Here is a 26,375-nt window from a genome sequence, read left to right as displayed (position 1 = left end):
TAGTAACTAAAATAAACGTACTTTGAGTAATTAGAATAAACGTACTTTGAGTAATTGGAATAAACGTACTTTGAGTAATTGGAATAAACGTACTTTGAGTAATTGGAATAAACGTACTTTGAGTAATTGGAATAAACGTACTTTGAGTAACTAGAATAAACGTACTTTTGAGTAACTAGAATAAACGTACTTTGAGTAATTAGAATAAACTTACTTTGAGTAATTGGAATAAACGTACTTTGGGTAATTGGAATAAACGTACTTTGAGTAATTGGAATAAACATACTTTGAGTAAATAGAATAAATGCAGTTTGAGTAACTAGAATAACGTACTTTTAGTAACTAAAATAAAAGTACTTTGAGTAACCAGAACAAACGTACTATGAGTAATTAGAATAAACGTACTTTGGGTATTTGGAATAAACGTACTTTGAGTAATTATAATAACCGTACTTTGGGTATTTGGAATAAACGTACTTTTAGTAACTAAAATAAACGTACGTTGAGTAACCAGAACAAACGTACTATGAGTAATTAGAATAAACGTACAGAAATAACATCAAACCTTCACATGAAAAAACTTGAACACCACGAATAAGTTATGTCCAAATTAAACTTATAAAATATACGTTTTACAGTTCTCTAAGGGTATTTTCCTGAGCGGCACACATTGTCTTGTTTACATGTAACCTTGCTATGCTACACTACAAACATCCCTGTCGTGACAGTATCAGATATGCCGAGGAAGCCAGACGCGTGCCCCACTTATCCATATAATCCCTTATCAACAACAACGATAACGCGATCATCTGGTGGTGTTTGTAGGGTTCTTCGTGCAGTATATCCGTCGCAACTTTCACTTCTTCGCTTTGCCACAGTACAGTGAGGCTAGTCTAGTTACACAATCGTATCTTACTACATATTGTGTAGTATCTGCAATCAAAGTAACACAGTGGCACTTGTTTGAGAAATCTTTTACAAACTTTATATCTGTAACAATTTTCACTTCTTCACTTTGCCACAGTATATTGAGGTTATACGTGTTCCACAATAGTATATTACTTCAAATTATGTATTATCTGCAATCATAGTAAAACAGTAGCATTTATTTGTGATACCTTTTGCAAACTTTATATCCGTCACAACTTTCACTTCTTCGCTTTGTCACAGTATAGTGAGGCTATTCTAGTTACACGATCGTATATTACTGCAGATTGTGTAGTGTCTGCAATCAAAGTAAAACAGTGGCACTTGTTCGTGAAACCTTTATATACCTGGATGTAATATCCTGAACATCTACAAAGAACTTTGGAAACGCCATTTAAATGAAAAATCTATTTTTTTTTTTTTTTATAATTCAGATCACTTATACTGGATTTACATGTATAATTTGTTATAGTTTTAGTTTTAATATTATTAGATGAGGTTATTGTTATTCTAGGTGAGGCGTCTACTTTCATGTAATGTTATGGCAGACGATGTTTTATTACACAATTTTCCTTTGTAAAAGTACGACTTGGTCAGAGTAAATTGAGAATTGCGTAAAATATATTTATCTATACTTGACACAATATTAAAACATTTTGCCTGCCCTTCACAGACACTGAAGTAAAATATTTTTTGTGACTTTAAGTTGCCCTATTATTACGTATAGAAAAACGTATCATCAAAGCAATCGTGAAGTTTTCTAAAATTGTTTCTTTAATAAGTGAAGTAGGCTATTTATAAACACATAATTGTTTATTATAGTTTATTCAAATAATAGTTTATTTGAGTAACAATCTTTTCTCTTTATCCCCAAATTTAATATCTTGAACTTTAATCTTCGTGTTTTAGCCATTTTACCGAAATAAAAACCAGGTCTTACATTTGACGTTTAGAAATGCCGCGGAAGATGTCTACTTTCGCTTTTATGCGATCTGACTAAGGTCAACATTCTTTATTTTGACTATTTCTAGAAAAGTAAATACATTTAACCAGACAGAAATGTTCCCAACGCACTTATAATACTGCTTCATTTCTATCCACTTTTCCTTATGACCTCGGCTATTGAGTACATGGAATTTCCTACGTACCGTCTTGACCTGTCTATATTAGATATTGTTCAAATAAATACATACCTATTCAAAATTGTTACGTTTTACTTTATTTCGGTCGTATATTCCTCAGTGTTAACTAGTATTTTATTTTATATCAAGTTATATTGTTAAAAATACTTTTGTTGTACCATGATTACTTTAGACGAAATCTGATTATAACTTGGACGAGGAGATAGTACTATAATTACAGTTTGCGCTTAAAAATCCAAACGGTGTGAAATTCGAAGCGAAGAATGCACTGTATCTAGATGGAGGCCGAGACTGTTAATTAAATTAGTTGTTTGTGAGAGTGGTGGGTAAAGAATTTAATTAAACCGGTCAGGTTATTTCATTAACCAGATAATAAATATTCAATGCGATGCGTGTCCGACTTTCTAGCAATATTATCGCTATATACCCCGGCAATATTGTGGCTGTTTTGTTCTATTAAGCAATCAATTATCCACTGAATGACGGGAATATTAGTCTGCAATTGGAAATTTATATTTCCACTACAAATAATTGCAAGTTTAACTTTTACAGTTACACTCTTTATATAATTATTTAATGGGTTTTAATATGTAATAAATTATAATTACTGTACAGAAGTAATAAATGCATTTCATAACTTCATAATATTAGTTTTTGTACAGACATAACTAATTTAAATAGGGAACAAATTGAGTAATACCCTATGTAATTAAAATAAAATCATTTAAAAATCCTAAAATCATTTAAATTAAATATTAACCAACACTAATAATTAAAATACAATACATATTTGGAGTATGTGTTTTCCAAAATTTAGTCAACAACCTATATTACTTTAGTCATTTTTTATTTACCTGAAGAAGAGATCAGATTGCAAATCTTGAAACGAAGTGCTACTGGTTGTGTTGTATCACTGAACGCTGGTAAATCTCCGGAAAATCCTGTTTCCTTCACAATCCTTCTATCGTCAAAAACAAAACTTTAAACAAAGAAATGTATATTATTTAGTCCACATCACTATATTCTTTTTCCATTACATTTCTATTTCTTTAGCCATGTTTGACTAATAAGATTAGAAATCATCTTGACCTTATTTGGTTTCTATAACTGTGAAGCAGTGTCCTCTTTATTGATTTTTCAATCCAGGCACGACAATATTGTTTTGATTTATTTTCTTTCAAGTTATAATCTTTTACATACCGGATGTGAAAGTGAATTAAACATCATGACAATATTTCTAACCACAAATCAATTAAGGAAAAGATGGAATTTGTAGTATTGTCTAGTAGAAGTACCTGTCTGTTCTCAGAAGAATCATAAAAATACAAATTAAGAAGACTAAACTATTTGTAAATCTTTATTGATATTCATTGATTCTGTATATAAGAGTTTTCAAGGGAGTAAACAAATTATGTTCAAAAATTTGCCTATTGAATTAAAACAATTACTTTAATTGAACAATTTCTATAATTCCGGATTATAGAGTTAGACATTCCCTTCTCTCTTACATCTTACCGTTGAATTCAATGAAGAATCTCAATCAAAATCTTAAATTTGAATATACATGTAACAGTACAACAGTTAAGCAATATCAGAATGATGTACTCGCAATTCCTGTGGGATATTCCTAGGCATGGCAAGCGAATTGGACAATAAACTAATTAAGCGTCTCAAGGGATATCCGCCCTTGGAATTGATCGTAAGGAGAGAATATACGCGATCTCATGTTATACCCTACTACATATATGCATATTATCAATCATTAGCGTAATTTCTGCATTATTAGTTGAGCTTTAGCGAAGTCTAACACTTTTGGAGCTGTAAAATTTTTTTGTGTGTGTCTGTCTGTCTATGTGTCTGTCTGTCCACACAATGTCTCAAAACATAATCGACCTATGGACTTGAAACTTTGCATGAAGCTTCATTGATGTATTAGCAACACTGAGTTCGATGATGGTGCACGTCACTATATAGGATTTGTCTGAGCGTTAGTGAATATTTTTACATTGGTCTTATGGGTAACTATGATTGAAAACTGGTAGTGTCATTAAAGCCTATGATTCAGTAAACTGACTCTATTTTGCCTACCGGAGGGGTTACAAAAATTGCTTTAAGATTATCCGTCTCTCTATCTTTCCACAGGGTCTCTCGGGAGGTAAATGAATTATATATCTCAGAGTTTGTACCTAATCAGAGCTAAGTATGATACGCGATACGTGGTGCGGTGTACTTCTTCATTGTTGTACGTAACCTACTTTTTATTTAATACATAAACTGTCTGATTTTCCAATGATTTCTGGCTTTTCTCAGAGACCAGAAAATATTCCCCCTGTAATAACTCTCGGAATTTGTGACATTTTCAATATTCAATGAATACTTCAAATCTCAAATTAATATTTGTTAATCTTTGTATGTTTGTGTTAGTCATTTAAACCTATTGATTTGATCACAAAAGCTAACACAATCGCACATTTTTACATTTAATCATTGTATAGCAATTGCCAAATTATATTAAATTAAATAGTAATATTGTAAGCAACTTCCGAATAATAATTGAAACCGTGACTTAAAGCTTTGTACATATCATCTACATATTTAAAGTTAAATTAAAATGGCCAATATTCTTTTAAAAAATACTCACTTAGACATTCAATGGTTTGAAAATTATGTATTAAAATAAAATAAAATTTTGTATTGTTCATTAACAATACAAAACTGCATGGAACATTGTCATAATCGTGTACGTATATTTATAAAAACTATATTACATATTATATTATTTATAAATGCCGTTTCAAATTTAATCACATCTCAAAAATTCACAATAACATGTCTATTGAAAAATACTATTTATAAACTTACACCGTCAAAGATAAGCATTCCAAGAATTCTTCCAAGGTATAACATACTCTGTGCATGAGATAAATTATTGTCTTTTGATAATATTAAAAGGGTTTCAGTAGTTTTATATAGTCTGGTAGAGCATTAAAATATTTTGGCCCAGAATATGTGGTTGTTTTCTTAAAGAATTCATGGTGATGCTTTGGAACAATTGTTCCCTCATTCTTATTTCTAATTTTTATTCCCAAGCTCGCACCTATGAATGATTTAATTCTGCACAAACATATATCTGCGTACAGCGATCGTAGTACGTAAAATAATATCTGTGTTGCCAGGAATATTTTAAATCATGATGACGATGGTGATGGTGGTATTGATGTTAGCAAGTTTTTAATCATGCTGTTGAAACTGCCACATTTTTGCTGTTTTGTATTACGCTAGCGAAAATTTATCAATTATTTACAACAAGGTTACACGAACAGTTGTAAACCAACAGTCAAATAACAATAGTACTAATTGAAAGGGCCAATTATAGGGGGTGATCAGCAAATCAACACATTCCAACAGCCCCCTCTTGATGCGTTACTCACTTTCATCCTATGTGTAGCACTTACGCAACGCGTTCTGCCTGGATTTTAGAATTTTTTTACTCAGTGGTAACTTATTATTATACTTATCTTTTACGCAGTTTAATTTGACTTTTTAAGTTCACTATTATGAATGGCACAAAATTTCTCTCGCGTCGTGCATACTGTGGTAGGCATTCCTGCAGATATTTCCTGCTTCTAGGCATTCTTGCTTTCCTCTTGCAGAATCAGATGTAACAGGGATTTCTCGTAATTAGGAATTTGGTCGAAACTTTATTTAATCTCAATTCCCAGAGCCGTTGATTTCTGATGTTTTTATCGATGCAATATACTTTTTAAATCCTACCGATCTTCCTCCTTCTAGATTCTTTCAAAACTTCAAACTTCTAGCTCTGTACGAACCTCTTGATGGCATAGTTCAACAATTAAAGTATTCTTTTAATGATAGGCTTGTCTATGTAGAACCGGGCTTAAAATATCATCACAATTAGTATTCCTTTAAGTAAATATAAGTATATTTATTTGAGGCAAATACACATGTACACTTGTCATTTTTAAATGTTACCTTGCTAAAGCGATCATCATGCGCCCCTACGCGCAGTGGCGTCACACCGACTTTACCATTATAATTACAGGCCTGTACAATTAGAATACAAGGCTTTTTAAAACTCTTTGCACAGGACTATAGTAGCAGTCTCTGGTATAGATCAATGCCCAAAAATATTTAGGCTGTATATCAAACATAAAAATTAAACAACTTATACAGGCACGTTGCTTTTGTTCAGTGTGTTTCACATCTTAAGATTGTTTGAAGCCGAAGATAAAAGACTGATTCATAAGTGGAAGTTGACGTCAGTGTTGATAGTTTAATAGTACATTAAAGAGGTCATAGTGTTTAATATTTTAATATTGTAAATGTACAATTAAAATGTATTGATATTTTAAACAATTGTAATTAACGTTTTTATGCAGCATGACTTTTGTATTTTATGTCTTACATAAGCATTTTTATTTATATATTAAAATATAATTATATAATTTTTATTATAATTTTTGTTAATTCGAAACAAAAAATACTGTATACGTCTATTTTTACTGATTATTTTACTGATATACTGACTTTTACTAATTTTTCGTTTATTTTCCTTATGTGATTTTCAGACGCAACACATTTCTTAGAGAGCTGCTGTTATTTTGGTTTTCAATTGTTAAAACACACCATATATTTACGAAAAGTGTATGTACTTATAAAGCACGTCAAAACACATAACACGTATTGTTGTGTACGTCTACCGGCAGAGCAGTTTACAGGAAGGAGTAGCTGCGAGCTGAGCGTAAACAAAGTGAAATGTAACGCAAACAAGCGGCTTAACCGAATGAAAACAGCATTAGGCCTAAAACTGCGGTGACTGTGTTGACTAAGCCTTAAAGTAGCGCCTGGAGCGTCAAAAGGGCTGCTCTTCGAAACGCCATTAGTACAATTTTGGCATCTGCTGTGCTAGAAGTGGTCGGTGAGAGGGGGGGCTGTCCTGTTGGACACATATTATACTTAAAACAAGTGCTGGAAGTATCTTAAGATGTGCTCAATAATGCCACAAATGCTTCATGCTGAAATGTATTTCTTCGGGATCAAAATTTTATACAAGTTAACAACGAAACACGGTAAAGTATATATTTTACCGTGAAATAGAGATGAATATGGCGGTAAAATAATTAACTACTAGAAAGAGCACATCTAAGGTTGTCACAATATAAAAATTAAAAGCACAAGAATATCGTTACACAGTGCTTTCATACAGCATCTGTTACTACTACTTTTATCTGATCAAAGTGCATTATTAGTGGATTATATTAACTCCGTTATACTCTTTGGAAAGTTATACGAATAACACTTATTTCGTTAAAATAAAATTTTAAAATTATACATGCTAGTAGACGTGCTCGTTTTCCAGCATTTACACGTTTACTTGGTATCCGTTTGAAACAAATGAAATTTAAACGTAGTAGAATATTAAAAATCAGAACATTGGTAGCGGTTTATATTAGTACAGTACAGATGTTGACCAAGAGGAAAGTTCGCGGTGGGTTCTTGGAAATCTGCCGCCACGCACGAGTCCAATACAATTTCTGCAAAGCGTCTTAATGTATTCAAATTCCAAAATAGATTTAGTGTAGAAAATGTTAAGGTTTTCGACATAAATAGATTAAGCTGATTATCATGTTGTTGCAAGTGAATGCAGTAATCTGGATTAAAATGTAATGTTTTAGGGATTTTTATAGTCTTTTCAATTCAATTATCAAAGTGTGCCAGAACAGCATGTGGGCGAGATGTCATGACATTTAAATTATACAGAATTTAACAGAGCTAATTAATTATTTTCTTGTGTAATGGAACACCCCTGATAATATCTTTAAATTAACAATAAATCGTCCTTCTTACTAAAAAACAATAAAATTACCGAGTGAGTATTATACAATGTGAGTTAAAAGTATGGATACACTCTGTTTAGTTTTTTATGGATAAAGATGGAGGGATGGTACACGGGACACCTTTCTAGGAAATAGAAGTGAACGTTTTAGTCACCGTTACAACTTTGCCCATTTCTTCAAAATGGGATTTTGAGGGAGCGGCTTAAAAACTTGTAAGTGTAGATGGGTTAAATGGAAAATTAGAGCATTCTATTCCAACTCAGTACAAAATGGCAGCTCATTGAAATTAAGTTTAAAGCATTAATGGGTTCTATCATGTTCAACATTCAATGGACAAAGATAGAAAAATGAAACTTCCATCCCTCAATCTTTATCCATCAAAAACTAAACCGAGTGTATCCATATTTTCAAACCACACTGTATAAAGCGAAAAAGTTGAAAACTATATAATATAAGCAGGATAATTCAAATGTCCTAACAGTCTAACTTATTCATTGTTCAATACAACATCCCAGAGACTTCTTGAGACACAATTTTAAAATTAAATTGATACACACTGATTTTCAATCCTTTTCTTAACCGAAAGAGAAACACGTGTAGTATGTTCTATATAGAATCACGTGTTTTTTTTTAATACTAGTCCATATTTTATTTTTAACAGTTAATTTTTTTTAATGTTAAGTTTTGTTAGAACTTTCATATTACCTCTATTTCAAAAGTCTAAAATTGCGAACTTTGTTTCATTTGAATTATTTAATCAAAATAATATTCGTTTTATTGAGAAAAAATAAAAAAGTATTTCGTTATTAGATTTAGTTATTTAAGATTTAATTTAGTTATTTAAGATTTAATTTAGTTATTTAATTATTTAATTTAGTTATTTAGATTTAATATATTTGCATTGTCTTTGACACCGATATTAACAGAAAAATCCACTTGTTTCACATAATATTGAATAGCTTAACACGTACAATATTAAAAAATAAATTATTTATTTTTTCAAGCATAAATCTTGTATTTAAAGAAGGGAGTATTAATTGAGCAATTGCCAACTACAATTTTATTATTAACTACATAGAAGTGTAATATACACGAAAGTGTCAGAGACTGTTTGCCAGAAAGAAAAGAGTGATAATAAAGCTTTCAATCGATTATTTCTAAATTGCACTCAAGCAGAGAGTTATAAAGACTGTGTTTTTCTGAAGGGAATGTTTCCAAAATACACTAAGCGAATGGGGGGGGGGGGTGAAGAAAGGTTTTCTCTCTCAATGTTGCCTCGAGCTCTTAGTTCAATCCATCACTCATAGAGTTCAGTGAGGGCGGCTTATGCTGACACAAAACATACAGCGGGTAATAAATGGATACCTCGCAGGAGACATGTCCTGGCCCGAACTTATATTCCGGGAATACAGAAAATCTGCTAGCTTTTATTCTCCATCCAGGATATTGTTTCACTTTTGCAGTTATTGGGCGAAACACGTGTCAGTAAACATTTGAAGTTGTAGCTTTCAAATTAGACAATACTTGCTAGCTACTTCAATCTCGGTGAATCATGTATTTAATATAGTTCAAAAGCATTATAAAATAACTAGGACTTGTTTAATAGCTCTAAAGTTAAAAAAAAACCATAAAAGCAGATCAGTCCACATATCTATACAGTATATCCGTTGGTCAGTCCGTCCGTCAATAGAGTATATCCGTTGCTTAGTACGTTTGTCTATACAGAATATCCTTTGATCAGTCCATCCGTCTAACCGGTTATCCGTTGCTTAGTACATTTTTTTCCATAATATCCTTTGATCAGTCCATCCGTCTAACCGGTTATCCGTTGCTTAGTACGTTTGTCTATACAGAATATCCTTTGATCAGTCCATCCGTCTAACCGGTTATCCGTTGCTTAGTACGTTTGTCTATACAGAATATCCTTTGATCAGTCCATCCGTCTAACCGGTTATCCGTTGCTTAGTACATTGTCTATACATAATATCCTTTGATCAGTCCATCCGTCTAACCGGTTATCCGTTGCTTAGTACGTTTGTCTATACAGAATATCCTTTGATCAGTCCATCCGTCTAACCGGTTATCCGTTGCTTAGTACGTTTGTCTATACAGAATATCCTTTGATCAGTCCATCCGTCTAACCGGTTATCCGTTGCTTAGTACGTTTGTCTATACATAATATCCTTTGATCAGTCCATCCGTCTAACCGGTTATCCGTTGCTTAGTAAATTTTTTTCCATATAATATCCTTTGATCAGTCCATCCGTCTAACCGGTTATCCGTTGCTTAGTACGTTTGTCTATACATAATATTCTTTGATCAGTCCATCCGTCTAACCGGTTATCCGTTGCTTAGTACGTTTGTCTATACATAATATCCTTTGATCAGTCCATCCGTCTAACCGGTTATCCGTTGCTTAGTACGATTGTCTATACAGAATATCCTTTGATCAGTCCATCCGTCTAACCGGTTATCCGTTGCTTAGTACGTTTGTCTATACATAATATTCTTTGATCAGTCCATCCGTCTAACCGGTTATCCGTTGCTTAGTACGTTTGTCTATACAGAATATCCTTTGATCAGTCCATTCGTCTAATCGGTTATCCGTTGGTAGGTCCGTCTGTTGGTAAGTACTTTTTTTCATAAGTACTTCACGATAAGTTTGAAAACCTTTAAAGTAATGCACAACCATTTCATAATACTGCATAGCACTAAAGCACTATTTTGCTCTATATTAAACAAAAAACTTTTGCTCGTTAAAAATGTAATCAACTAATCTTGATGCAAAAGAGCGAGTACAGTTTATTTAACTGTATCTGAATAAAAACGTATATTGATTGAAATCAAGCATATTTCCCTAAATTATGGAATTAATGAACTTTCATGTTATTCTGTCCTTAAAAGTTTGAATATTTTCATTAGGATCAAGTCACGTTTGAATTAAGCGTCTCGGAATTAGCTAATGTTTCAACATAATATATTTGCTTATTATTAGATTTGAATAGAAATAGTTCATTTATTATTGAAAATCATGTGATATAATTCCCAATATACATATATTAGCAAACATCTAGGCTTCTTTCAAAGTACTTCGTATAGACTATGTGCTGGTGACGAATTTTATGTCAGTTGTAACCAAACAAACTTATTGAAAGATTTATTGAGCCTTGATAATGAATTCAGAAAAGGTCTTCGTGGTTAGTAATGCAAAGGAATGTTCCCTGACGAAAAGGTCAGAACTATTGACAAAGTACATTCAAACGACTTCATTTAAACTTGGCCTGAACTTCGGGGCAGGTTACAACTTCTGAACTTTTCAGATTTGGCGAAGTTGTTTGTTGTTTTATAGCTTACGGAACTGACCAAGTTATATGTTTATATCTTTAGAGTGTTTTTGTACTATTGTAACGTACCACAGAGTCACATATCGTTATATTTGTCCTTTTTGTAATAACACATACTGTGTACTATATTAACGTACCTCAAAATCAAATATCGTTTTATTTCTGCCTTGTTTTGTGACACATAGTGTGTACTAGTATCTGCTACTAAAGGCTGAATGTTAATGAATCGTGGTTTGCATGTAACGCTGCATAAAATAAATCTCATACACATCCAATTTTTAATTGCTGTATTAAAAGATACCATAATACCATACCTATGGTCATTAGAATATATTCTCATATCTTGATTTAATTTCCTTTATTGAATATTTATGCCAGCTACACTGAAACGACCTTACCCCAAGATTTTTTCCCCTCCTCCCTCCCAAAAACACCACTGCCTTAAGCATTAAACTTAATTAATCGGATATTTTGATTTTTTTTTAGTATATAGCTTTTAAAGTTAAGTCTATATTATTAATAGTACAACTGTTTATTAAATGGTATTGTATATAATTTAAGAAAAAAACATCCATGCCAAGTATACAACTAATGTAAATATCTCAAATCTACTGTTCCTATAATATTTTCAGGAAACATGTTTGGGGTAGTGAAATGGGTACTTTCGGGTGCAAGTGTTGTTTTACTAATAAACTGTGCTTGACTCTAGTGTGGTGTGAATTGGTAATAGATGCTACCCTCGGCTTACTTCTGTCAACCTATTTCAAACGCCATCATGAACAGTCCTGGGGTAAGCTATTGTTATTAAAGGATAATTCCGTCCTCGAAGGTATATTCACATTGGAATGAGCCTGTATGTTTGAACCGTGGAGTGTGAAATCTGGTGAGCACCTGTGAACTAACATGAATGCCTACCATAACCGTAAAACTCTACGAGTCATTTCCAGCATGAACATAAATAACAACACAACACACATAAAACGCAACACAAGAACATAAAATAAATACTACAAGTTTTAAACATAACTCCTCTCTTCTGATCATGTTAAACTCAAAACTTCTCCATTAAGATAAAACAATATCCAATAAAATCTCACCTTTGAATAAGATAACTTTTTGCATACATAATTACACTTAATGCTACTATCATTTGTTATGATTGCAGTAGTATTTTAAAATTGTTCCTGCACTTGACAAACATGGCTTTTCGTTTTGTCATGCTTATTCTTGATATTTCTATTAGTGCAGACATCCACAGTTATTCTACTGTTCTGATGAAAGCAGACATGTCCTTGAGCGTGAATAATACGCCTTCTTGCTACTACCAGCTGGTCTGAGGATACGCCTTCTGTACTGCTTCTATTAGCTGGTCTGAGGATACGCCTTCTGTATTGTTACTACCAGTTGGTCTGAGGATACGCCTTCTGTATTGCTTCTATTAGCTGGTCTGAGGATACGCCTTATCTCTTGCTACTAGCTGCTGGTCTGAGGATACGCCTTCTGTCTTGCTACTACCAGCTGGTCTGAGGATACGCCTTCTGTATTGTTACTACCAGCTGGTCTGAGGATACGCCTTCTGTACTGCTTATATTAGCTGGTCTGAGGATACGCCTTCTGTACTGCTTCTATTAGCTGGTCTGAGGATACGCCTTCTGTATTGCTTCTATTAGCTGGTCTGAGGATACGCCTTCTGTATTGTTACTACCAGCTGGTCTGAGGATACGCCTTCTGTATTGCTACTAGCTGCTGGTCTGAGGATACGCCTTCTGTCTTGCTACTAGCAGCTGGTCTGAGGATACGCCTTCTGTATTGTTACTACCAGCTGGTCTGAGGATACGCCTTCTGTACTGCTTCTATTAGCTGATCTGATGATACGCCTTCTGTATTGCTACTATTAACTGGTCTGAGGATACGCCTTCTGTATTGCTTCTATTAGCTGTTCTGAGGATACGCCTTCTGTATTGTTCTATTAGCTGGTCTGAGGATACGCCTTCTTGCTACTACCAGCTGGTCTGAGGATACGCCTTCTGTATTGCTTCTATTAGCTGGTCTGAGGATACGCCTTCTGTCTTGCTACTAGCTGCTGGTCTGAGGATACGCCTTCTGTCTTGCTACTACCAGCTGGTCTGAGGATACGCCTTCTGTATTGCTTCTATTAGCTGGTCTGAGGATACGACTTCTGTATTGCTTCTATTAGCTGGTCTGAGGATACGCCTTCTTTATTGCTTCTATTAGCTGGTCTGAGGATACGCCTTCTGTATTGTTACTACCAGCTGGTCTGAGGATACGACTTCTGTATTGCTTCTATTAGCTGGTCTGAGGATACGACTTCTGTATTGCTTCCATTAGCTGGTCTGTGGATGCGCCTTCTGTCTTGTTACTACGAATACGCCTTCTGTATTGCTTCTATTAGCTGGTCTGAGGATACGACTTCTGTATTGCTTCTATTAGCTGGTCTGAGGATACGCCTTCTGTATTGCTTCTATTAGCTGGTCTGAGGATACGCCTTCTGTATTGCTTCTATTAGCTGGTATGTGGATGCGCCTTCTGTCTTGTTACTACGAATACGCCTTCTGTATTGCTTCTATTAGCTGGTCTGAGGATACGACTTCTGTATTGCTTCTATTAGCTGGTCTGAGGATACGCCTTCTGTATTGCTTCTATTAGCTGGTATGTGGATGCGCCTTCTGTCTTGTTACTACGAATATGCCTTCTGTATTGCTTCTATTAGCTGGTCTGAGGATACGACTTCTGTATTGCTTCTATTAGCTGGTCTGAGGATACGCCTTCTGTATTGCTTCTATTAGCTGGTATGTGGATGCGCCTTCTGTCTTGTTACTACGAATACGCCTTCTGTATTGCTTCTATTAGCTGGTCTGAGGATACGACTTCTGTATTGCTTCTATTAGCTGGTCTGAGGATACGCCTTCTGTATTGCTTCTATTAGCTGGTATGTGGATGCGCCTTCTGTCTTGTTACTACGAATACGCCTTCTGTATTGCTTCTATTAGCTGGTCTGAGGATACGACTTCTGTATTGCTTCTATTAGCTGGTCTGAGGATACGCCTTCTGTATTGCTTCTATTAGCTGGTATGTGGATGCGCCTTCTGTCTTGTTACTACGAATACGCCTTCTGTATTGCTTCTATTAGCTGGTCTGAGGATACGACTTCTGTATTGCTTCTATTAGCTGGTCTGAGGATACGCCTTCTGTATTGCTTCTATTAGCTGGTATGTGGATGCGCCTTCTGTCTTGTTACTACGAATACGCCTTCTGTATTGCTTTCTATTAGCTGGTCTAGAGATGACGCCTTCCCTCTTGCTACTACCAGCTAGTTTGAAGAATAAGTTTTCTGCCTTGCTACAACCAGCTGGTCTGAAGATTACACCTCTTTTCTTGTTAATTTTCTTGGTTTGGCTAATCACTTTGCTATATGGGGTGGATGACGAGATACAATCGAACGCCTTTATTGCGGCGATGGCTGTGGTTGTCTAATTCTGTGCCTTGTGGTTTTCCACACTCACACAACCTGTGTGTTTCCTCTACCACTTTCACAATACTCAGTTTGGAGTTTTGGTAGTTTCAAAATCTTTTACTAGCTGACGTCACCGCTCATATCAACGATGTTTGGTTTTGATCGTACCCAAACTTAGAGAAGTGGATTCTTTGAGCTCAAATGTGTGTTATTTGATATGGTGGATAACAGCGTAAACGTAATCTTCAAAATTCGATTTATAGTCTTTAAATAAGTGGCATCGGGATACAATTAATTGTTCTATCTCACAAGGGATGCCACAAACCCAACAGATTCAGTAATCGACACGACGATCAGAGTGTGGTGATAGACATTCGTGTAAAAGTAAAGTATCTGCGTTTGTTGGTTTGTAGCTACAAAGGTAGCTAAATTTGTATAACACAATGTGAATTAACCTTTTAACACTTTTTTAAACTTTTATTTTTCTTACAATGTACATTTCGAAATCTGGTATTTCAGCTAAATTTATATTTTTACCTTGATACTTTAGATAGTCAACCGCTGAGATTGACTGTTCAAGATACAGTCATAAAGCCAAATATATCGTCTTCAAATAGTGATAAATCGCTTGACATAGGGTATTGTGGTTTCGGATCTCAGAGTGATTTGGAAAATTTCCCCCTAAATGAGGAACATGACTACTGCATGTCCACCGCAGCTGAATGAAGAGTTAAATCTTAGGAAATATCCACACTGAGGTTCCAATATTATGGTAATTCGATCAGTTTTTGGTAGGGATTATGTTTACTTTAAAATCATAGCCTTTTTAAATATCGGAAAATATAGAATGTTTTTTTTATCCACAAGGAATTACAAGTATTTAAATTATGATATTATGGTACTTTTGTTAACATAAAATTAAACATTTTTACATGATATGTAGCCTAATGAAATTCACTTCATGTTAATGACTCCAGAAATTTACATTTTGTAATAAACCATAATTACGTAATAAAATTATATTTTGCTAATAAAAACTTGTCATTGCCTTCAACCATCTTTCAAATCCATTCTGATAAACTTCCGTCCTTATCTTTAACAGTTTTCCTTTAAGCCTGATATAACAAATTCCTATATTCTCCTTTAAAAGCATACAACTCTTTGCGGAATCAACAAAAACATCGTAATATATATATATATATATATATATATATATATATATATATAAAAGAAATTTAATTTAATTTTTCGTCTAACTGGAAATCTTTTGCACCACTTTAAAAGGTGGGAAATATAGTCAGATCAAGGTTGTAGGAAAAAATTAGATAGTTCCTCCTATCGAATGTGGGAAAATTTCAATTTATTACGCTAATGCACATTTAATATTATTGCATATTTTATCATTTCTTTCTTCTCCTGTTTTCGGTCCTTTTCGTATAGGTTAATATTAATTATAATCAATGTTAATATTTACTGATATTTTGAAAACAATTTAAAAAATTATACTGATAAATAATATTTCCATCAAACCAGAGCACCGAAATGCGTAAATAGGTTCAGTTTTAAATGCGCAAAAATTCAATGGCATTAGCCTATTTAATTTGCAGATGTTGTTAAAAATATAAATAACTTGTCTACCATTATGAGTTGTTTAAGGATTAAATGTTAAGTTTATTTCCACATTTATTGCTTTTATATGTTGATCCTTGACTTATTTAGATATTTACTTATTTATATTTACTTATATTTTATCCTAATCATATTTAAAATGGCTAAAATTTGAATACAATTGATAAAAAGTAAATTCTTATATCATTATAAAATATAGTATGCTGTTATTTATAAAATATCCAAACGGATATTTTAGCTTACCAATTACCTGCTATTAAGCAATTGTCTATTAGTTCTTGAAGCAATAGTATGAGCACTGGACCAATTCGTGGTGAGATTCAATCTCAGTTTCTAAGAAGACAGGCTGAGGGCCAAACAAGTTTCTGAGAACAAGTTAATTTAAAGTTCCCCACAGCTTTTGGTTCCTATGGCTGAGACTTGATTAGTCTTCTGGGAGATTAAACCATTTGTAGCCAGCTACTTTATTTTTTTATTTCTTAATTTTCCGCCTAGTTTCTATAGTTTAAGAATTAAGCAACTCTTTGTTTAGATAGCAAGAAGATTTTGTTAAGTCATTGTTACTGAATGTATTAAACACAATAGTAAACTTAAAACTGTTTAGAATCTATCCACGGCGTTCTGTAAATATGTGAACACTGTCTAATTCTAATATCAATTGAAACTTTTACACAACTATTAGTATTTTTCATAGCCGCTTTTCTTTATATAACTGTTTTTAGTGCGATGGAAAGAAAGTTATGTAGAACGTTCCATAAAGTTCCATTACACAAATATCTGGTTTTAAGACAAATATCATAAAATTGGTCCAAATTAAGTATTCATATTAAACTTTTACTATTTAAAAAGGATATTCCACTGACTTATAAGTAAAAGTACTCGCAGATGCGTTTTTATCTTATAAGTGCGTTAAGATAAAATAAAACATCCGAAAATAAAGAGTATATAGGACATTCTCCAACCAAAAAGGAGCGTTAGTTACAGAGGTTAATGATCTCATATTTTCTTTTAAAATTACTAAGGGATTCTTTAATGAATTATAAACACTTTTAATATAGTTGTATTTGTAGGTTAATGGCAATACTACTTTATTATTTATTAACTTTTAACTACCTTTTACTAGATAAAGCATGCTTAATTTTACTTAGGATCACAAAATATGAATCTTGTGATGGTAATTATGAACCATCAAAGGGACAAGAGCCCTTCGCAAAGAGCTTTGATTAAATGAAAATAGCTGACTAAAGAGATCAAACTGATAATGATTAATTTATTTCCAACTGAAGACATTCAGAGTCCACTGGTTTCTTTACGACAGCCATGAGTACCAAATAAATGACGATATTTTCATACAACTTGCGTACTTTCTACTTATCAAGATGATTTATAAACCCTGATTCAAGATCAATCAGTTACCTTACTTATTGCCCATTTTTAATTAACTGGACATTATTTGGTGATTTCTCTTTTTGAAAATTCTATTCTTTATGATTCTACTACAAAGTGCAGTATGTGTTTTTAAAAGGAAGTAGCATAGACTCTTCAGTAATTCCGAGTTGAAAATTATAAATAATAAGTTTGGATTTAAAAAACTAAGACGGGATATTTAATTATTTGTATCATAGCTGTTCTTCATCCACCATTCCCAATGTGGATTAATGTCACTGTCAATGGCATAAATATATTTTCATGAGTTTTCCTATATGCGGAGTTCCACAAGAGTCTACTTTGAGTCCGTTCTTTTTCACATACACCTAGGAAGCATTACAGGGAATCTTTAGTGCAGATTTTTGTTCTTCACAGATATTTTGAAAGCTTGTTAATAAAAAGGTATATTGGCTTTTACTACATGATCCTTAACAGTATCATGTTAAGGAGAAATAAATGTTCTGCGGAAAACATCGTTGAGTTACTGGACAAATCTACTTGTATTGTCTTTAACCTGTTCAGTGATATCCTGTCATAAATTACTCACTAGGTATTAAGCAGGTCTCGATTTAAAAGACCAAGGAAATCGAATAAACCCTTGTAATCTTAAGATCTTCAAGTACGGGTTGATTGCGGCAAGGCAATCTTGGGCCTACGAGCATCTATCGCTTAAACAATATCCATAGTTCTGATTATTAGTACGGTTTGTCTCTACAGTACATTCACCTGCCTTCCTTCCACCACAATATCATACCCAATCTTTACCCTTACTTCTCAAAATATAAATACAATATACCACTTTTAAAATCACCTTCATTAATAAGATATAATATTAATGACTGAACTATGGATGGGTGCATTTATACAAACGCGACAATATAGGTCCTTACATACTAACCTATGAGCACTTGAAAAATGTATTGATTTCATTGAGCCTTGTAGTTTTAATTATTTTATACTGCTATATATTTCTCGCCATTCTTTGTTATGTTTCATCGTTTGACGTTATTTATTATCACAACAACATTCCTTTTCAAATATACTTATTATACATATATTATTGTAATACGTGACCTATACTTAAAGATTCTTAGTGAGGAACGTTAATTATTTGTTATCCTTGCATGCAACCAATCCTATAAATATATTTATTTATTTTACAATGTATGTGTGTTGAAAAACAATTGCCGTTAAACCATTATTATTAATCCCTAAGTTTGAACTACGCAAATGAATTTTTATTTGATACTACAGTATAATAATGTATGCAGATATACAAATTTATCTTCTTGCTCCTTGCACTTATATAAAAAGATAAATTATAATTGACATTCTATTCATTATTATGAAGTATATTTTATTTGTTTTATAACATTACATATTATTCTGTATATATTACTAATGATTATTATTAATATTAGTATTTTAATTGTTATAAAATAACTATACTGTTTGAAATTAAGAAGCCTTGACATTCTTACACAAAAAATAATACTTCAACACTAAACCTGTACTACTTTCAATTTTTTATAAAATAGTTTTGTGATAGCATTTATTTCGTTTAATAGCCTAAAATAAATATACGTTTTGTGTATACCATAAGTTGTAATTCTACACTTCCCGATTGTTCGTGAATGTAATAAATCGTTTGGAAATAAAAGAAATGAATGGTAAACATTAGTAGGCTATAAATGTTTAAATAATGAAAAACCAATAACCGCTTTAGCATGGCTATTAATTAGCAAAGGATTAAATTCCCTGCTAATTGTGTTTATGGAGGATTTAAAGCAGGTATTTGATTACTGCTATATTTATTTGTTTATTATTTGCTCACTGTGTCTTTATGTGAGGTTGGGCTTTATAACGAATTGAACTGAATCAATGAAGTGTTAATATTTTTGATAAGTCACTATTATCATATATTTTCATATTTTACTCCAACTTTACGGACCTGTTGTTGTTTGTTTGATGTAATGTTATTTAAAAATGAGATATTTGTATATACCATTTACTCCATTTTAAGGCTAGTGTTGTATTTTAAATTATAAATCTTTATTGTTTCAAAGACTATTTGGTTTCTTATGAATAAAATAAATAACGTCTTAGCAACCCGTAAAAACAAAATTCTACTATCAATATGAGGAATTTAGTATTTAATCGCTTATCATCCAGCTACATAACTGTTATACTTGGGCTACATATATTCTTCTTGTAAAAGGCTGAACATGTGTCTGATTCGTTTATGTCGTATATGGTCGTAACTCAAATAATAACAATATGAGTCTATATAAAATAATAATATTTGTTATGGGTCCATATAACATGTATGATATGTATTAGACAAGGCTTAAAAGATTTGGTATGTCGGTTTTCTAAAATCTTCTGTCAAATTTTCTCATGAAGAAATAATATACTTTGGATATTATTTTTAACAAATTTGCTTTGCATACATGTATATACAACAGAAACATAGACTCTTGCTACCATGTATTTGAATGAAGTAGTGATTTAAGGAATGTCTCCATTCAAATTTAAACAATACACTCTTTGAGGCGTATTGTTAATTTAAACAATACATAATGAGGCGTAATCAAGCACTTTATTTGGTATTCAAGCATTCTTGAGGTTATTAATAAGCATGTGAAACCCCACTTTGAATCTTTGAATGACTGCATCCCTCCTTCTTGTATGGTAAAATTTGCCCGAGCATCCTTTATGTACTTTATGGTGGACACTTAGTTTCCACTTTAAAGTTTCCTATTTTAGTTTCCTTTACAGACTCTTGGACTATAGCTGAGGTTTCATCGAGCATCTTTGATTGTATTACAAAATATCCATTGCATCTGATGAGAGTTATGATAGTTAAGTGAAATACTAACCTCCATACCTCCATCTCATATTGTTGCACTAGACTCAAAAGCTTTAGATCTCCAAGAAGGGTGTCTGCGCATCCTGAAATAGATAACAAGATGTCTGCTATCCTCCCTAAGAGAAATATATATATATATAAAACTTTAAAATTTTAGGGTTATTATTTACTGTATAATTTTAATACTTTATCGTCAAAGTCAAAGGTTGTTTGTTATAGGTATGTAAAATCATTTGTTCTCTATTATTAAACATTATTTTTACTAGAGTACTAAATTTAAATAAAACAATACTTTTCCAGTTTTTTTTTTAGTCGCCTGATGCTGAAACCTTTGGTTTCAAAAGGCCTCGTCCGAAAAATAAACCATTATCATTTAGTACTATTTTTATTTTTTCTAATTGCTCCATGAGTTTTCAAATTCTGTTTACTATTTACTTTCCTTATTTATTCATTTATCCTTTTTTGAGTTTACTTTTATTTTTAATTTCCTACCTTTTATTTTCATAACTTGCTAACAAATGTGGTTAAGTTCTCGAAATTTGTCAGTTGAACCAGAAAAAATGCCGTTTTACACATCTACATGAATCCGGTCCAATTATTAATTCTATTCTATTTAAAAAATAAACTACAGCAATTCTTTTTTGAATGACCTGTATCACTAAAAATTACTTTTATGAAGTAGGACTACTTAGCATCCCAGTTGTTATGGTTGGAAACATAATTTTGGAAAATGCAACTTATAAAAAACGTTACATCCGCACACCCCAAACTACGATAACATTTTCTGACGATGGGGAAACAAATTAAGGGTCTGTCTCGTAGGGGGATGATGTACGGCTAAGGGAGAGAGCTCTAAGCGAATAGGGTCATGGAGTGAGCAGCGATGGTACTCATTAAAGTGTTAAATTAATTGTCTTAAGATATTAATTACAGGAAATTTTATTAAACATCTCATATTATCCATAGCGTACTGTATGAGGTGTTAGATTTTTAAAGTAATAATAAAGAACCGTGAAATAGACACATAGGAAATAAAATAATTACATTTTTTAATTATTTAATTACATTATTAAAGAAGATTAATTATTTTGAAACTAAGTGACTAAAACATTTAAGAAAATTAATATTTGATTGTTATAATTCAATTATTGGATTCTAACTGAATTACTACAATACTTCCTCACATTTATTTAAACTTCGGACGGGTCAGACTAAAGGGTGGATTCATCGTTTGATGTTGAGGAATGTTTGTTGTTCAAGTGAATTAAATAGTTGAATAGTCATCCAAAAGAGACCCCTTTCATTCAAACGAGTATATTGTTTGCAATGTTTGACTCTGCTGTCTTTGATGCTATATTGATTTCCGAACTTCAAGCAAGGGTCTGACAAGACCAAATACAAACTCTGTGAATAAGCTCACAGCTATAGTCTTTGACACTAAAATGTTATTACAGACATTATTCGGTGTCATTAGCCGATATCACTTTGTTTTATTTAATAAAATGGGCTTTTTTAGTTAGTTATAAATTATTATGTTTATTTAGTAAAAATAGCAATGAGATAAAGTTTTCTGAATCTAAATTAGTACGACGGAATTTTATTTATTATTTTTCAACAATTTTAGTACTTTTATAATTTTTTTTACCTCCGATTCCTCATTCTAATTATTAATTTAAAATCTACAATTTTGTGTCAGACGATTGCGCACGATATATGAACAGATTGTTTTATTATAATACAATGTGTATAGTATTGATATTCAATTTCAATGTTTAATTATAACACATTTAAGACTTTAATTTTGTATGTACTCTTAAAACATATGAAGAAGCAATACACTCTTTACTGTTCATTGCTACGTACAAACAAGTTTGCTTATGACAGAATGTAACTTCTTAATATATGCAGTAAATTATAAAAAATATGCATCTTACCATACTCGTATTACAGTTTATTGTAAACAATAGAGTGTAAAACTTAAACTAAGTCAAATGTTTTAATTTGTACTGAGTAAACTAAACTAAAATAATAAAATTGTCTAAAAATTAATTATTATTTAAATGATGTTAATTTACTAAAAGCCAACTTTAAAGAAAGTAAATCATTCTTAAAGTCCAACAAATACATCTTTTAATACCCTAATTAGGATATTTTATTTCAATATTAATCCCAATCAATTCAATGCCATCCCACAAAAATTACTTAAGATTTGTATTAACATCAGCATACATTTCTCACAGTAATGGCCTATAAATATCAATATAACAGTAGTCTATAACAAAATACACTATCAATTTGTTGGTCTATAGTTTTAAAGTAGATATATTCGGTAACATTGTATTTTAATTTTAATTTAACTAATTTGTAAATTAAACTAGCAGTACAGATGCATTACTTTCTACATGTAAAAAATGTTATTTAGACGCCTAAAAACTCAAGTTTCTTGTTAGTGCCGTTGAAAATAGTCTGATAATGCAGAAAAACACAACATTCGTAGTCGATTGTATTTATTGTAATGTATGATTGTATTCAAAATTAAAATAAATAAACGCAAATTTTTTCAACAATAAATTAGTATGAAATCATTCTTGAATTTCCAATCAAGTCAGTATCTACTTCATAAAAACATCAATTCAGAATGGTCAAGTAATCCAAAAACTTCCATCAAGTCTGTGAGACATTTTTTTGTATTTACTTCAGAATCTTACTGATCTAGATTACTTCTTCATAATGGTTACTTATTAAATGTAACGAGAGATCTTACTTTATACTTGATAGCAGTTGTATGCAGTTCAGGTTATTTTCACTGAGTTATTAAATATGGTTCAGTTCAGATAAACTATTCTAAATTCATTGTTCCCTCAAAATATACCTTTATTGATTTATCATTGCCTATCAAATTCTCTAAACTAATCTGAAAAATCTTTTGATTCTTGGAATATTTTTATATTCTACTCACACCAGTCATATTCATATAATCAATCGTCTGTGTGATTCGTGTTTCTAAGAAAACGTGTTATCGTTTCACTTCATTTTGCAAGTTTTTTTAAGGATAAACTAATCCCCTTTTAAGTCTTATTCTGCCCCCCCCCAGGGGGCACTGGCCTGTGCGAGGATCGTATCAAACAGAATAAGGGGGAGATTCGATACAGTTTAAGGTCAATGGTACTGATAAAAAGTGAACGGTCACAGACAGGATTCGAACCTGCGCCATCTCTAACTCAGGCTCAAAGTTCAACGTCTTAGACCACTCGGCCATCGGCACTCCCGCGAGAAGTGTTCAATTAAATGCTGTAAGTGCTGCCTGTCCCAGCTAAGTGAAGGTGCTTATGCTGATGTCACTATTGTCGTCAGCACCACCTCAGTTATAGACTGGCTCGGCCTAAGTTATAACGAGCGCTGCCCTCGGCATCTTCCGTAACTAACTGCTATAATTGTGGCAGTTCAGTGTAACTGCTTGGCCTCATGGGGAACTTTCTATGTCCACCCATTAATGAGTCTCCAAAGTTAGGTACATGCCTGTTACTGTTAATCAATCTTTATGATCTTAACCTAAAACTTTTCTGTCTATTAAACTCTTCATACTGTCTTGTTAGACTTTTTTTTTATTTCTAGTCTTGAACAATAAGACACTGAGTTTAATTTCAAGATTTCGCATGCTTTTCGGAAATTTAAACTATCACCATTTTCGAACCTTAAGAGATTCAAAGACTCAAAGACTGGTAAGAACCAAAATGTACAAATGACTAACAATTTTTGAAAAGTAGTACATGTTGGCTCCTACTGTATTGAATAAGATAAATCTTCTGTTCAGATATAAATTGTATCCACTTTCAATCGTGAGTATTTTTAGTGAATCGTACTGTGTGAAAACCATGTCCAAAATGAAACTGCGTCTGTCGGGCATCCGACAAGATTAATGCAGTTGTCTTATTCACATACGACCTTACGAACCATAGCTAAACCTGAGTTTCAGATCAGGATTTCTTGATGAAACAATAGTCTTTCCGGTTCAGTCGGAAGAAGCAGACAGATTTTTTGACAATAATAAATAGTTAAATTATTCTAATGGGATTTACATGTACTCTTTATCTCGAAACTGTTCAACATAAAAATATTGTTCATGAAAAGTGCAGGCGGTTGTAATGAAACGAAATGGTCTACTTAGTTCACCAACGATCTAAGCAAAGATATTGATGATATCAATTCTTGTACCAAGTTTAAACTTGATTGTGTTTTTTTGGACAGTTATCGTTTCTAGAAGTTGCGTTATATAACCACTATATATAGCATATGGGTGGTTTTGGGCTCTGCGTATCATGTTTCGTGAAGTTAAGCTGAAATTTTCGGTAAGTACTAAAAATTTCAATACACTATTTTTTTATTCAACATTTTACTCAAATTTTAAAACCTTTTTAGAAAATGAGAGCGGCGGTAATATACAATGACATCTGTATAAGGCTATTTTATATTTTAATGTTTTATATTATATATATATATATATATATATATATATATATATATATTGGAAAAAGTGGCGGACCAAGTACTTTTTGCGATTCAATATTTATTGAAATTAAATAAGGCTATTGCCATTTATACAAATTTAATGTAAATAAAAGTCATTTGACAGGTATTTGGTCTTCCGATCATATGTTAGTTTGGTTATTTAAACGCATATGTGACAGATACGGCCAAATACAAAATAGTTGAATCGTAAAAAGTGAAGCGCTCTGTGGTGTAATGGTAGCACATTCACCCGGCAAGTGAGAGATCCGGATTCGAGTCCCGGCGGAGCAAGTATTTTTTGCGATTCAATATTTATTGAATATAATATATAAATATATATATATATATATATATATGTGTGTGTGTGTCCCATAAATTATAATTTATACCCATTTCTATGGTCAAAGTCGTATTAACATAATTAACAAACCTTTCCCAAATCTTGCAGACATTCATTACCTATCCAAAAATGTACCAATGATAGCACCAAGTTGATTGAAATATTCTTTGCTTATTATTATGAAATACTTACTGTATTTTGAATTTGCAAAGAATAAAAACAACAGCAAGCAGTCTGTACTGTTATATTTACAACCTTGTTACTCGTTACTGGTTACTTATTACTTTTCTCCGATGTTCTTGGAACTAAATTCTCGGTAGAATAGTAAACCTAATTGGCACGCGTAGTATTTTTTTCTCCTTTGAACTTTGTAGCCCTTGTAGGTTACCACCCCGCGTGCCTTTTCCGTAAGTAAAATTTACATTTTTCGTATTATTAGTTGGCCCTTTCATGCAAGAATACAATATTATATTTTGAATATAATGTAAAGGAAATTTGTAAATAGTAAAGTAACTTACTTATGATGATTTTGTTTGCCAGATTAATACAGATATAAGTTTTTGTGATGCCCTTCTACGAGGCCACATTGTCGTGATTGTAAGTTGTCTCGATATATGGTCGTTGCGATTTCGTTTTAGGCGAGTTTAGTTCTTCATCGAGTTCTTGAGCCCTAGAATGATTCTTCTTTGAGGACTACTTTGATTCAATCTTCCTTTTCGTGACTACAGCTGCATTTTCGAGCCAAGATGCTGACACCGCGTGTGTAAGTGACATCAACGTGAAGAGAAGTCATTTTAAAGTGTTATTAAGTGATTAAGATCGCAGGCAAAATTCCAAAGAATACTGAAACCACC

The 26,375-nt window shown here is 32.4% G+C and overlaps 1 protein-coding gene across 1 annotated transcript in view; it reads left to right on the top strand.

Annotated features, from left to right (window-relative positions):
* Positions 1-23,989, top strand: part of LOC124363388 (phosphoglycolate phosphatase 1A, chloroplastic-like) — a 68,662-nt gene extending 44,673 nt beyond the window's left edge. Inside the window, exon 4 of the mRNA XM_046818639.1 lies at positions 23,865-23,989. Coding sequence (XP_046674595.1) covers positions 23,865-23,989 — 125 coding nt within the window. The remainder of the gene's footprint in view (positions 1-23,864) is intronic.
* The last annotated feature ends 2,386 nt before the right edge of the window (positions 23,990-26,375 follow it).

Source organism: Homalodisca vitripennis, chromosome 5, assembly GCF_021130785.1.
Source record: "Homalodisca vitripennis isolate AUS2020 chromosome 5, UT_GWSS_2.1, whole genome shotgun sequence".
NCBI classification, from domain to species: Eukaryota; Metazoa; Arthropoda; class Insecta; order Hemiptera; family Cicadellidae; genus Homalodisca; species Homalodisca vitripennis.
Note: the sequence above shows the minus strand (reverse complement) of the source record. Positions and strands in the feature narration are given on the sequence as shown.